Source organism: Mauremys reevesii, linkage group 2 (genome assembly GCF_016161935.1).
Source record: "Mauremys reevesii isolate NIE-2019 linkage group 2, ASM1616193v1, whole genome shotgun sequence".
Taxonomy (NCBI): domain Eukaryota; kingdom Metazoa; phylum Chordata; order Testudines; family Geoemydidae; genus Mauremys; species Mauremys reevesii.
In genome coordinates this window covers 201,390,136-201,405,828 of record NC_052624.1, presented here as the reverse complement: position 1 = coordinate 201,405,828, position 15,693 = coordinate 201,390,136, and the positions used below count along the sequence as shown (strand labels likewise).

Sequence of the window (15,693 nt, the reverse complement as noted above, 5' to 3'; positions counted from 1 at the left end):
ATCTGCTGGCAGTGCCCCTACTTATACAGCCCAAAATGCCTTCTTGGAAACAAGGGCACACTGTTGACTCATATCCAGCTTCTCATCCACTGTAACCCCTATGTCCTTTTCTGCAGAACTGCTTCCTAGCCATTCAGTCCCTAGTCTGTAACAGTGAATGAGATTTTTCCATCCTAAGTGCAGGACTCTGCACTTGTCCTTGTTGAACCTCATCAGGTTTCTTTTGGCCCAATCCTCTAATTTGTCTAGGTCCCTCTGTATCCTATCCCTACCCTCCAGCGTATCTACCACTCCCCCCAGTTTAGTGTCATCTGCAAACTTGCTGACAGTGCAGTCGACACCATCCTCCAGATCATTAATGAAGATATTGAACAAAACCGGCCCAAGGACTGACCCTTGGGGCACTCCGCTTGAAACCAGCTGCCAACTAGACATAGATCCGTTGATCACTACCTGTTGAGCCCGACAATCTAGCCAGCTTTCTATCCACCTTTCATCCAGCCCATATTTCTTTAGCTTTCTGGCAAGAATACTGTGGGAGACCGTATCAAAAGTTTTGCTAAAGTCAAGGAATAACACATCCACTGCTTTCCCCTCATCCACAGAGCCAGTTATCTCCTCATAGAAGGCAATTAGGTTAGTCAGGCATGACTTGCCCTTGGTGAATCCATGCTGACTGTTCCTGATCACTTTCCTCTCCTCTAAGTGCTTCAGAATTGATTCCTTGAGGACCTGCTCCATGATTTTTCCAGGTACTGTGGTGAGGCTCACTGGCCTGTAGTTCCCCAGATCCTCCTCCTTCCCTTTTTTAAAGATGGGCACTATTTTAGCCTTTTCCCAGTCATCCGGGACCTCCCCCGATCACCATGAGTTTTCAAAGATAATGACCAATGGCTCTGCAATCACATCTGCCAACTCCTTTAGCACCCTCGGATGCAGTGCATCCGGCCCCATGGACTTGTGCTCGTCCAGTTTTTCTAAATAGTCCTGAACCACTTCTTTCTCCTCAGAGGGCTGGTCACCTTCTCCCCATATTGTGCTGCCCAGTGCAGCAGTCTGGGAGCTGACCTAATTTGTGAAGACAGAGGCAAAAAAATCATTGAGTACATTAGCTTTTTCCACCTCCTCTGTCACTAGGTTGCCTTCCTCATTCAGTAAGAGGCCCACACTTTCCTTGACTTTCTTCTTGTTGCTAATACCTGAAGAAACCCTTCTTGTTACTCTTAACATCTCTTGCTAGCTGCAACTCCAAGTGTGATTTGGCCTTCCTGATTTCGCTCCTGCATACCTGAGCAATATTTTTATACTCCTCCCTGGTCATTTGTCCAATCTTCCACTTCTTGTAAGCTTCTTTTTTGCGTTTAAGATCAGCAAGGATTTCACTGTTAAGCCAAGCTGGTTGCCTGCCATATTTACTATTCTTTCTACACATTGGGATTTTTTTTTCCTGCAACCATGGTGTATCATAGGAGTCCATGGCCAGGATACCTCCTGGGAGATGTAATCTGTCTAGGGAACCCAGCCCATAGTGGAGTACTTGGGGCATGAGACTTGCAAACTACAACTCTCATGAGGCAGCACAGCAGCTTTTCCAATTACAGATATTTGGGGTTTGGAGTGGTTAGTTTTTCTAGGAAAAAAATTACTTTTTAATGAAAATCAGACACTTTAAAAATATATATATTTGGTTGAAAAACCAGCTTTGCATCAATAGTCTTGTTGGAATATTTTCCAACAAAAGCCCTATTGGTCATTTATTTAAGATGTGTGTATCTGCAATTTCCTCCAATACTTTCCCAGAGCTCACCTAGAAATCTGCGTATGTTAAAGGGCAAGATTTGGAGTAAGTTCCCTTGCTCTGTTGAAACACAGATACGTCATGCCTTTTTTTAACCCAGGCAGTTGGACCAGAGGATAGAGCTCTGAACTGGGTTCTATGCCCGACTCTGCTGCTGGATGACCTTGGAGGAGTCAGTTCCCCTCTCTATGCCTTCATTGCCGCATCTGTAAAATGAGGATGATAATTACCTCCTTTGCTTAAAGCACTTTGACATCTTTGTATGCAAAGTGAACATAAGAATAAGAACATAAGAATGGCCATACTGGGTCAGACCAAAGGTCCATCCAGCCCAGTATCTGTCTACCGACAGTGACCAATGCCAGGTGTTCCAGAGGGAGAGAACCTAACAGGTAACGATGAAGTGATCTCTCTCAAGCCATCCATCTCCATCCTCTGACAAACAGAGGCTAGGGACACCATTCCTTACCCATCCTGGCTAATAGCCGTTAATGGACTTAACCTCCATAAATTTATCTAGTTCTCTTTTAAACCCTAGGCTAGGAGTTCCACAGGTTGACTATGTGCTGTGTGAAGAACTCCCTTTTATTTGTTTTAAACCTGCTGCCCATTAATTTCATTTGGTGGGCCCTAGTTCTTATATTATGGGAACAAGTAAATAATTTTTCCTTATTCACTTGCTCTACACCACTCATGATTTTATATACCTCTATCATATCCCCCCTTAGTATCCTCTTTTCCATGTGCTATAAAAGAGTTGGATACTACTACTCTTTTGCATTGTTTTCTTCAAAAGATTTATTGAATGATAGTTTTGTTGGTGGTAGAACCAATTTTGTGTTTGTAGGACACTGTTTCCGTGAAACTTTAAATGGGCTTGCACTGGATACTGTAGTAAACAGTAGGAGCCTATAGAAACCTGTACAACTCACTTTAGCAAATGGAATTGAGGTATAAGTGAGGTCAGAATTTGGCCTTAGTTTAGAATTAGATATTAAGGGTCACTAGCTGTAACTGAAGAATACTCTTACATTTATTTTTTTTAGCAAAAATTGTTTTATGGAGTTTTAAACTGCCAGTCTTTCTCTTTTGGCCATGGTAAGTTTTTGTTGTTGGTTGGACCCACAAGGAGAATTCAGGAAGACATGCTGAGATTTTAGTTTGGACAGAAGGAGACTGGTTCAGTGTCCAGAGATAGATTTGTTATAAAGATGATGGACCTCTGCCCAATGAGACCCCCATCAAAAGGGGGAGAAGTAGCAGAAGCTCCAAGTGAACAACACACCAAAGGAGCAGTTACAGAGGTAGGAGAGGGCAGAGCCAAGAACGCCCAGGGTTGACAGGATTTCAAGAAGAGGAATATGGTCAACAGTGTCAAAGGAAGCTAGCGGGTCACGAAGGAAGAGGATGGAATAAAAACCCTTATATTTGTCCAGGAAGAGTTCATTAGGGACCTTGGTGAGAGGAGTTTAGTGGAGTGTAGGGAATAGAAGCCACATTTGTGGACTGGGGGTTCCAAACGAAATTATATGAGAGGAGTTTAAGGCTGCTATTCGTTCAGTTAGTATAGAGATGAAAGGCAGAAAGAAGGTGGAGTGAAACTTTTACTGGGAGTTGTGACTAAAGCCGGTTTTTTTAAGATGGGACAAACCAATTCATGTATCTGTTGTAAGGACAAGGAATGATGAACAATACTGTCACCTCAAGATTTTATTTTAAATTCACGATCCTTGATTTTATAGTGTTTATTCAACAGCAGAAAACCCATTACCTTATTTTAATATTATGCTAGCTCCATATTGTCATTGTGACATATTACATTCTGTATTGGACTCTTGTCATTTAAACCATTGCAGCAAAGGATCATGGTACACTTGTGTCTTTATGCAACTTCTCCAAGGTCAAATATAGAGCGTACCTGTGAAATTTCTTCCAAACTTTTTTTGTATGCGTTTTGAGCACAGTAGAGAAAAACAATTAGGGATAAATTTCCAAAGAAAAGCGGGATTAAAAAAAATAGCAGGATTTGAGCATGCATCTCCTGTGTATTACTTTGAAAAAGTACCCATTAATGCCACTGGCATATTTTTTTCCAGTTCTGCATAAACAGACTTGAGTTGTTCAAAGAAGGGCTGCCAAAGTTTGGAGACGTTTACTTTTGAATGCTCTTAATTCAGCTGACAAGAGCAGTCCATTTATCTTGTGACCTATTTATAGCCATCAAACAAACTGTAGCCAATGGATCTGCTTTACTTAACTTAGTACAGTAGGTGCAGGATTAAGAGCATGTCTAATGCACTCATGAAAATAGCCATGCATATGTCTGATACAGTTCACTACAGAAATGTGGCTATACCGTATAATTGTCATGTATTAAATATAAACAAGTTTGCACTATAAAAGGCAGAAAATGAAAAGTTAATCTGACTGCCTTGTAGATCCAGTAGCTTTTGGAGTCTCTTTAATGTGGTGTTTAACCCAGTGGGGAGTAACATTGTGAAAATGTGGTTTATGTTCTGGTCCTAAATCATTTGAAAGATGCATTCTTGACTTTTTGTTATGAGTTCTCAACATACTATTTAAATAAATACTTAGTTGTCTTATTTTTCTATAGTAATGTAATGGATATAAGAGACTTTATTTCCACTGTGTAATTACAGAGTTCTCTCTTCACTTCTCAGGTTATTTTTGAAGTAGTCACTTCAGGTCATCAAGGATACCTGGCTATTGATGAGGTGAAGGTTTTAGGACATCCGTGCAGTAAGTGCATATATGTTATTTTGTAACAGTCTTCCTAAAATGTATTTGAGACATTATTCCAATATATGTCTAAGGCAAAGGAAACAGGAAATGTCAATAACAATTCCAGTGTTTATAAAAATTTGTTGACTATCGAGCAACCATTGTAAGCATTAAGGTGCTTTACATCATAGCTGTAGAGATGATTGTTTATTCAAGTTTTGTACAGTGCCTAACATGATGGGGCTCTCAATCCCTGATCGGGGCCTCTGTGTGCTACTCCAGTACAAATAACAACACTGACCCATGCCAACCCCACTTATCAAATATCACAGATTGCGGCTGCAGTAAAGTAGCGATGAACTAAACACGTGTGATTTCCTTCAGACCTTTTCAACCAGAACACTTAACTGGCTATGTGTCTGTTGCTTTGTTATGCAACATTGCATAATATACTTTCCACAGCACTATTATTTGGGCCCATGGCTTAAAGTTCTGCACATTTTTATTTGTTTAAAATGTGTTTCCTGTAATATTCTTCCCTAGCTTAAAGGTTTATAGTCCATACATATAAGTAAGTGTTTAAAGAAAAGTGGCACTGTAAGAATACTACAAATAAAATGCTTTATATGTAGTAATTTGTCATGGCTTTCAACAAACTGCCCAAGTAAAATAAAATTATTTAGAATTGTTAAAGCTTATTAAATTCAACTAATAAAGATTTATTAATCTTTAATCATCTGAACTGAAGATTGTAACCTATTATTGTGCATAAGGTTGATGGGGCGGGGGACTGCATGTAATTGGCAAATACTATCCTTGCAGGTATGCCTAATGGTTTGTAAACGGGCATTGTGCCATTTAAAATAAATGGTAGTTTATTGTTGAATATTGGAGTGCCTCATAAAAATGGTTTTAGTGTTTAGTGTCAGGAAGACATAGAAACATCTTGAAATGTGGAGATGGCTATGCAGAATCAGCAGCTCTATTATTTCTGATTCACTTAGTTCTAATAAACGTAGAAGGTTCTCATGCTGCTTGTACAGTGTTTGTGTTTAAACTGCATTTTGAATTTGTATCTGTAATTCAAATAGGCTAAGTAGTATTTTGTCATGTTAATAATTTTGCCTGCAAAATATTTGAGTTTTGATCTGTGCATTTATAGTGATCAGTCCTCAAAGCATGCATGTACTTCTTAATAAAGCAGAGAGCAGAATACACCCCACAGTGCACAATGTACTAGCATAACCAATGAAACTTGTGTTGAAACTTAATTACTTTAATTAAACAATTCTTTAGTAAAGTAATTAATTTAGGATATTAAGAATTCATTCTAAACATCGAAACAGTTATAGCATATAATAGAAAATTTAAAATATTGTGTTTGAATTGTTAGCGTGTAATTTTTTTGCAAAACAGATAATGCAATTCATACACTGTACCAAGTTTTACAATATTGCTGCCAAAATAAATAAACTCAGAGTATTATCTTCAAATTTTGAAACAAAAAAATGAGAATGATAGAAGTTGGAGGTGGAAATATAGTTAATAGGTAGTCATGTAGATTATGACCTGATTGCATTTCATGTGGGCAAACAGAAGACAGTTCCAATCAGTAAATATGTTTATATTTGGTGCTTCAAAGGGAGTAATTTCCCAAAGCTGAGGAAAACTGAGTGAAATGGATTGAGTGGAAAAATGTACACAGAAAAATATGAATGAAAATTGGAGTTCTTTAAGAATTTGTATTAGATGGCCAAAAAGCTGTGATTCTGCAATCAATAAGAGCACAACTTTAGCTAAACCCCCATCCTGGGTCAATGATGAAGGGAAGACGGCAATTAGAAATTAAAGCAATATATCACAAACCAGAAAAAAGAGGGAATTAAATAGCAATCAATATAAATATGATGTTATGGTGGGTAGAAAGTTGAGAAGGAAGGCTAAAGACAACAGAGGGGAAAAAAACCATTTTCTGACAGGGCTATGGAGAAAAAGGAGGAGGTTAAGTATATTAGGAATAAATGAAGTCATAGAAATAGGATAAGCCCATAACTGTATTGAGATGTTAAAATTGTTAATGGGGCAGAAAAAGGCAAAAGTGTTAAAAAATATATCTGTTCTGTATTTGGAAAGAAGCAGGATGATGTACTGGTATCACATGAGGACAATCAAATACTTTCCAGTCAATTAGTGACCAAGAAGAATGTTAAACAACATCTACTAGGGATAAATATTTTAAATCAGCAGGTCCCAGTAACTAGCACCCAAGACTCCTAAACGAGCTGGCTAAGATCATCTCTGGCCAGCCCTCTACCCAAAAGAAGCTCTCTCTCTCTCCGCTTCTTCCCAGAACCACACTGATCAGTGCTTTTCTGGTCCTGTCTGCTTCTGACGCACATGACTCCACCTATCAATCTCCCTCTACTTGCATTCAGTCCCAGAGAAACTACTGGCCACTTAGCCTGACATCAATCCTGGTCAAACTAATGGAAAGGCTGGTATAAAATTCAAATAATAAAGAATTAAAGGACAGGATAATAATTTAATGCCAGTCAATGTTGTTTTATGGAAAATAACTCTTGTCAAACAAACCTGATTTCATTCTTTGAGGAGATCACAAGTTTGGTTGGAAAAGGTAACTTTGTAGACTTAATACACACAGCAAATTCTGCTTAATAGCAATCCTGATACTAGCAACTTCTGGTTAGTGGCAACATTTTGCTGGGAATATTTGACCAGTGTTAATGGGATTCAGATATTGGCAATGGCATGCTGCGTACTAACAACTTTTCTTGAGACAGGCCCCAGCTGCATGCAGATTTACAAGGCTGCAGGTGGGGAAGGAAGTACTGAGACTTCCCTGGCTGCAACCCCACAAACCTGCCTGTGGTTGGTGCTCAGCCCATCCCAGCACTTCTTTCTGAGGCTGCCACCCAGCAAGCCTGCCTGCACACAGGGACTACATAGGAGATAAGAGGCTGCGGGCAGGGCAGTAGCGGGAGGAGGGTTGCAGCATGGATGTCAGAGCTGCACAGTGCCTCTCCTTGCACTCTCCAGGTTGCACCCTGCCATGGAACTGCAACCAGTGAAGGAAGGGCTGGGATGTGCTGAGCCCCAGTTCCCAGAGAGCGTGGGGAGAGGTACAGCCCCAAGGGGCCCCCAGGACCCTGCTCCCTGTAGAAAGCCCTGACATCCTGGTTGCAGCCCAGCCTTCCCACTGCTTCTCTGCCTTCAGGCAGGTTTGCTGGGCTGCAGCAGCCAAGAAAGGCATGTCCCAGCGCTTCCTTTCCTGGCTGCTTCCTCGCAAACCTGCCTTCTGCTTATTAGCAGTAGCAGAGGCAGTAGCTAGGCTGACGAAAGAATTCTTCGGTCAAACTAGCGCTGTCTACACTCGGGGTTAGGTTGGGATAGCTACGTCTCTCAGGGGCATGGATTTTTCTCACCCCGATCAATGCGTAACTACACCAATGTAAAAATCTTAGTGTAGACTAGGCCTACGTCTTTTCCTTTGAACTCCCTTCTCCATGCTTGACGTTGGCTGCAAATTAATGGGCCAGGGTCAAATGAGTCTAAAGGCTCTCTTTAATTTTCTCGTTGCCAGTGTGGAGCCTAGCTGCCCCGTTAGTCCCCTCATTGCTAGTGTGGTGCCTATCTGGTTCTTTACTGAGTCTGGTTTTAAAGGGATGAGGTTCCACCACTTGCTTGTGAGACAAGTACTTGAATCCTGCACCACTGAAGTCAATGGGAATTTTCCCATTGACTAGAAGGGAGCAGGATTAAATCCCTATTACAAAGTCTAATAGCTTTCTCCACAGAGACATTTTTCATAGTATTCATCCAAAATTTCTCCCTGTTATTGTATAATTTTTAGATAGCCATATAAATAGGAAGAAAAAAGAGAAAGAGAAAAGTGGACCTTTTAAACTTTAAACGGAGGAGATTTAGATAATCTTGGAATGGCAATATCATCTGAAGAATATTTTGCCTCTCGGTCTTTAATGAGGCTAATGAAGGCCTAGGGAATAGTGATAGGAGGGATATGAATGAAGATGGGGGGGGGGGTAGACATTAGGGTATCTGAGAAGAAACACTGAAACACAACTTAAAAAATCAGGAGGGCCGATAATCTTCATTAGAAATTTTTAGACAAGGGAAAATCGGTGATCTAATATATATGGGATTGAAGAATTACTGGTTAAATTGGAAAAGATGGGGATCAAATGAAAATCCAGAGGTGGATGATAGAGCTGGGGTTAAAGGGAGAGTAGTATAGTAGGTAAAAGGGGGGAACTGAGGGGGTAGGGAGTTTTTTCCCAGTCCGTTTCCTTGGGTTTTTTTTTTTTTCTTTTTATTATATTTATGATTTATTGAACCAAGGGAACCAAGAGTATAAAGTGATGATATAAAGACATGGATGTTGGGGGGTTGGGGGATTTCGAGATTCGAGAGGGATATTTCTGATAGAGATTTAGATGACCTTGTAAACTGAGTAGTAGTAACAATAGGAAATGAGTGAAGTGTGGTGTGAGTGTGTTTTATGCATTTAGGGATGTCTAACAATAACTAAGCTGACTATGAGTAGGCAATGTGATGTGGCGTTAAAAAAGCTATGCGGTCTTGGGGTTGCATTAGGGAGGTATTTCTAGTAGAGATAAGGAGGTGCTAGTCCTTATATATATACAGCGTTACTGAGACCTCATTTGTGTGTGTGTGCAGTTTTGTTTAAGAAGGTTGAAAAGGATGAATTCAAACTAGAACAGGCCAAAAGAAGAAGGACTGGAATGGAAGGAGAATGAAAGGAAGGCCTTGATGAAAGACTTGAGAGAGCTTCGGTTTGTTTTCCTTAACCAAAGATAGATAAGAGGAGGATATGATTAGTTTATAAATATAATAGGATGGAAGGAGAAGGAAAGGAAGATTTATTTCAGCTCAGTGCTAATGAATGACGACGGACGACGACTGGATATCAGGAAATTTGGCCTGCATCTTGCAGGAGGTCAGACTAGATGATCATAATGGTCCCTTCTGATCTTGAATTCTATGATTCTATGATTCTATGATAATCCCTTGTGCTGACACTTAAACAATTGTTCCTCTTGAATTAATATAGATCTTTCTTATATCCTCTGTTATGCTTATGATTCCCCAAGTTATGCCTACAAAGTTCTTTTAATGTTTTTTTTTAAGTCATCACCTTAATGGTTTATGTTGTTCATCGGGTAGGTCTCTTCAGTGTGTTGAAATATTTCTAGTACTGAGGTGGCTATAACTGTAGTCAATGGAAAGATTCCTCTTGACTTCTTTGGGAGCTGGATTGTTTGGAACTATTGTCTTTCTCAGAGAGAATACTCTCTCTAATTTCTGATTTTTTTTTCTTCAGTGCAATTGACTTTTTCTAGTAAAAATGAAAAACAATATACTACGTGTACCCAGTTAGGTGAAATTGAGATAATTCTCCTTTATATAGGTGTCTTATTGAAAGAGATTTACAGACACGTTGCTTTTCTGTTATTGGGGGTGTTCTCCCAGCCTAAACTGGAAATAAGTATCGGCATGCAGCAGCTACTGTGTTTTGTTTTCCTCCGATATTCTTCAGAAGAGCTGTCTTTAAAGAATATAGCTCTTCTTGGTGGAAATGTTATGCTAGAACTGTAGCATACCAAACAATCATGCTAAAATGCATTATCTACACACATTGTATCTAGTTAAAAGGAAAAAGTAGTTTCCTTGACAACATAATTTAACTTTTTACTGTTCTTGTCTTGTTGCTAGTATAAATAGCTAATATGTTTTTGTTCAAAACATCAATTAGATTTCAGTATAATCTTTATTAATATAGAAGTGTTAATACAAGAGGGCTGCTGAGCTAAGATAATTTGCACAGCAGGAACAATAAGATAGCACCCTTTTCTTTTGTTGTATCCCAGATACATGCACAATGGAATGAATCTCACTTAACAGACTGTAGTATCTTCTACAATTAGAATCAAATATTTAAAACACTTGTTAGCACTTTTTTTCTCCAATGTAAATGTATTACTGGAACATTTAAAAAACATATATATTTAATAAACTAGTATCAGTCCATCCCAGTCACACTGTGTGTTAATAACGCTATCCTTTTTTCTCGTCCATTAGCCAAAACCCCCCATTTCCTGCGTCTTCAGAGTGTGGAAGTCAATGCCGGACAGTTTGCCACTTTTCAGTGCACTGCCAATGGTAAAACAAATTCAGGTGACCGGCTGTGGTTACAGGTAAGTTATTTTCTTTCACAGTACAATGAGATTTTTTGAAAGTATGATTCAGTCATCCCAAGGAGTGGCACAAGAGGAGAAATAATAGCTTAATCTCCTGTCTCATCAATACTAGCCTAATGGATTTGATAATGGATTTGAACCTTTCCATGGTATTTGTTCTTTTGCAGTATCTGATATTTCCTCACACGTCAGTTATGAGTGGGTGAATGTAGAATGAGAAAAACTGTGGTAGCTCTGTTACCACTGTGTGGTAATTAAGGGTAAATGCTCACTTTTTCCATAGTGACAGCTGTGCCTTTTGTCAGCAGCTCCTGTGACTGACCTAGCTGTAAGTGGTGATGATGGTGTGCATCTATTAACCAGAATGCTCTGTAGTGCTGCCTATATCCAAGATAGGATGCCCTATGTTAAAAGAGAATTGCTTTGCATAGATTCATATAATTTAAGGCCAGAAAGTACCATTATGGTTATTTAGTCTGACTGTCTGCAAATCACAGGCCATAGAACCTCACATTAGTAAACTCCGCATCAGGGCCATAACTTCTGCTTGATTTATAATGTATCTTTTAGAAAGATATTCAGTCTTGATTTAAATTGTGAACTTTCTCTTCACTTTGCTTTCAATCCAACCAGCCTTCTCTATTTGTATATGTAAACCTACATCAAACAGAAGAGTTCTACACTTGATCCCTTTCTCTCCCACTGGGTATTCTAAAGCTAGCTGTCTGCATGATGCCATACCTCCAGATTTTCCATTTTCTGCTTCACACATCAGTCTGGATTTGAACCTTGAAGTGGGGAAACACCAAAAATCTAAGTTACCTGAAGTCATAATGGCAACAGTGACACTCTTGAGTGCTAGAGGGAAAAGACATGGGGTAGGGAAAATTAAAGTTATAATCGATGGAGGGGAGAGAGAGAAACTTCTGTTTTTGGGGGGATTCTTTCACCAAACAATTTCAGGCCTTTTATGTTGTGTATCTTTAATTTATGAACTGCACCAAGTGTGTAGGGATTTCAGAAAAATTTAAAATGTGTAGGATGTGGTAAAAAAAGTAAAACAATCTCATTGGAAGAGGTTTTACTTGTGAGTAAATGGCTAACCATCCACTGTACCCACAAAAAGCCTGATCTGATACCCAGAGAAACCAATGGAAGGGGCAGCCTTTTCATTGACTTGAGTGGATGTTGACTCAAGCCCTAAAGGAGCAAAATCCAAACTAGAGGCAGGGTCCCTTGACACTAACTCTGTGGCAGAAAACCTTTGATTCCGTGGGAATATGTATCAAGTTAATTGGTTTTGTATTTCTATCGGAGTGGAGGATCTGAACAATACTCATGCTTCTAGGGCTTGAGTCCCAGCCCCAAGAGCGATGTGATTACATCAGAATCTCAGCTTTCATTACACAAAAAAATAAATCTAACCCTTCTTGTTGTGAGGAGAAGTTTTGAAAGGGTTACCCGACTATAACTGATGCAATAATGTCTGCCTCAGTGTGCAGACAGGTTTCAGAGTGGTAGCCGTGTTACTCTGTATCAGCAGAAACAACGAGGAGTCCTTGTGTCACCTTAGAGACTAACAAATTTATTTGGACATAAGCTTTCATGGGCTAGAGAGACTGCAACAATATACCTGAGAGCTGTGAACATCCCCATTGAACAGTATGGAGGTTTAAGTCCAAACTTTCACTGCTCTGGGTGGGAGGGGGCATCTAGCACGTGTGCACACACACATATTAGCATGGCCACCTGGTGGCTACATTTTACAATTTAAATGTTCAGGCTTCATTAGTCCTTACTATTGGAGGGAGGTTTCTGCGTACTATACTCACCCAGCCAGTATGGAGAACCCCTCCCTCCAATGGCAAGGACTAATGAAGCCTGCACATTTAAATTATAAAATGTAATGAAGGTGTGAAAACATTAGCAGGTGGTCACCTTAACGCATATCCAAACAGAGGACTGTATGTGTAACAGGAGGAAAGTGTAGAAGGTCCAGCTCCCACAAACAAGCAGATAAACCCCAGCCATTGGACAACAAAAATGATTAGGGGTATAGAATGGCTTCCGTATGAGGAGAGCTTAATAAAACTGGGACTTTTCAGCTTGGAAAAGAGGCAGCAAAGGAGGGAGATGATAGAGGTCTATAAAATCATGAGTGGTATAGAGAAAGTAAATAAGGATGTGTTATTTACTCCTTCTCATAATACAGGAACAAGGGGCCACCAAATGAAATTAATAGGTAGCAGGTTCAAAACAAACACAAGAAAGTATTTTTTCACACAACGCACTGTCAACCTCTGGAACTCCTCGACAGAGGGTGTTGTGAAGGCCAATACTATAACAGGGTTCAAAAGGGAGCTAGATAGATTCATGGAAGATAGGTCCATCAATGGCTATTACCAGGATGGGCAGGAATGGTGTCCATAGCCTCTGTTTGCAGAAGCTGGGATTGGGTGACAGGGCATGGATCACTTTATGATAACCTGTCTGTTCATTCCCTTTGGAGCACCTGCCATTGGCCACTGTCAGAAGACAGGATACTGGGCTTGCTGGACCTTTGGTCTGACCCAGTATGGCTGTTTTTATGTTCCTAATGTTCACGCATTGCTAGGGTTCAGAGGTAGGATTCAGGAGGGGAAATGATGAGTTGCAATTATCAGCACCTGACTGAGGAATTCCTAACTCTGATTTAAGTGCCCAGGCTCCCTATACAATATATGGAGAGAGTTAAGACCCAAAAATGGGATTTACAAAAGCCAGCATGCTAGGCAGTGAGCCGCTGAAGTTAACCAGTAGGAAATGCCAAGGAGATCCCTAAGCCCTGCCCCTAAAAAGGAGTCAGGTGCCTAAATCTGGACTGGAAGGAGATGCGTAATCACACTTGGATTCACAGCCACGAGCCCTCTCCCGGAGTTGGGCACCTAAGCCAGGTCAGTTGTTTTCAAGAAAAATGGGGAGGGGGGTTGCCTACTTATAACCTTTAAACCAGTGGTCAGGGCACTCACACAGATTGTGTGAGACCTGTCTTCAATTCTTTCCTCTGCCTGTTGTGGAGTGGGGATTTGAACTTGTCTCCTAACCGGTGGGCAATAGGGTATTCCGGGGTGTGTCTTGCACAGTCTAGTCTATTGAAGCTGTTCCAGTGTGTGTAAGTAATTAAATATCCATTGGAGGAGAGGCCGGAACCTGTCTCTCCTGTAACCCATTGGAGTGCCCTAACCACAAGGCTGTAGAGTCATTCTAATTCTCTTTTTGGCCCAGTTGCTGTTTATCCACAGTGGATCAGTTCCAACAAAAGAGACTGAGAGAGAATATCCAGAATATTCCACAGTTCAGTGATTAAGGGAATTCCTCAGGGTTGGGACAAGACCCAATTCTCTACATCTGGCAGAGGGGAGAATTGAACCCATGTCAGAGCCCTACCCACTGGGATAAAACTGTATAACAGGAGGCAGCACCTCTGAGCATGCTTTGAGCATGCCTACCACATCTGGCTCTGAGCATGCCTACCACACAGGTGGTCTTGTTCTCCATGTACTATTTTTGTTTGTCTTCTCAGTCAGTTTGTTCTCCTTGGCTTTGCCCAGTAGTTGCTACCAACTACACCGATTGTCTCCATTTAAGGGTCAGCAAGGCTTTAAAGTACTCCAGTAAAATTCCTGGGGAACACCAGTTCCCTTTAAAGTACACCTGGCTGATAGGGGTTTTATATTTTAGATGTGAAGGTGAGGAGAAACCTGGTGGTCTAGGGGATGCCAACATTTTTCATTCCATATTAATTACATTGTCTGAAAGAGAGGCTGTGGCCATCAGGTGACAAATACCCAATTCACAGATAAGAAATTATTGTTTTTGGCATTATGACTGTGTACTGGAAACAGAAAAACAACTGACCCAAACATTTGAAATTGAGAGCCATATCATCAGCAGGTGTAAGGTGTAAGCTTCACTGAAGTCCGTTGTAAATTGATAACTGAAGTAGTTACTATTCATGCTCTTAATTTTTTATGAGTTATTTGAAAACATTCATAATATGAACATTATTAGAATTATACAACTCTTGTATCATCTGTTCTGAAGAACTGTCTTGAGATATTTTAAAGCACTTACTTCCACCCACAGTAGGAAAAAATGTTTTCTTTAAAATTTCCATTAGGATGTCTCATATGGAGATAGAAATTCACATCACATAATGCCATTCAACCCCACATAAAACCATGCGTGCCTATTACAGCAGTGTGGGGGAAAATGCATATAGAACTCTCGTTAGCTGGTATGTGGGTTGCACACCTAATTGTCCCTGCACCATGCTATACGTTTCCTTGATACAACTCTCACATCATGGATAGTAAATTATATCCACAGCTTGTGAATTCATATCTGTCTCTGTTCACTGACTATTCAGCGGCTTTCTGTAAGACTTTATGGTAATAGGCTGCCACTTGTGTAACAGCATTGATTGTGAAACAGAATAATATACATTGCCTTTTTTCGTGAAAATGTAGGGCATTGGCGGAAAGCAAATGATGCCCATTTAGTTTCTTAACTATTGATGCACCTGCAATTGTAGGGTTAAGTTGGGGCAGCATTTACACAGCTCCCTAATGTTTTGGGGTTAGCCATTGTTGAAGAGCATTGGATTTGCTTTCCAAACACTTGTTTCAACACGTGCAGTGACCATCATCTGATGTTTCAAAGAAAGGGGGACAAAAAGCAATTCATGTAATCAATTGTGCAATGATTTACATGAAGGAAAAAATACTCATCCTGACCCCTTTAGAAAAATCATGTAGCCTGAAGCACAAGACTTTACCTGCTGTGCATGCAATTGTGAAGATAAATTACGAGTAACTGAGCCAATATAACCTCAGGTTAAAGTCAAATGAAGGAAAT

At 40.2% G+C, this 15,693-nt stretch overlaps 1 protein-coding gene and 1 long non-coding RNA gene across 20 annotated transcripts in view; one reads left to right on the top strand and one right to left on the bottom strand.

The window, feature by feature from the left end:
• PTPRM (protein tyrosine phosphatase receptor type M) overlaps positions 1-15,693 on the top strand; it is a 717,223-nt gene that overhangs the window by 286,787 nt on the left and 414,743 nt on the right. For all 19 annotated transcript variants that reach the window (XM_039523703.1, XM_039523700.1, XM_039523699.1 and 16 more), the window contains 2 exons: positions 4,480-4,558; positions 10,679-10,794. In XM_039523703.1, the coding sequence (XP_039379637.1) occupies positions 4,480-4,558; positions 10,679-10,794 (195 nt within the window). The remainder of the gene's footprint in view (positions 1-4,479; positions 4,559-10,678; positions 10,795-15,693) is intronic.
• Positions 1-15,693, bottom strand: part of LOC120397608 — a 51,015-nt gene that overhangs the window by 7,558 nt on the left and 27,764 nt on the right. The gene's annotated exons all lie outside the window — the stretch shown is intronic.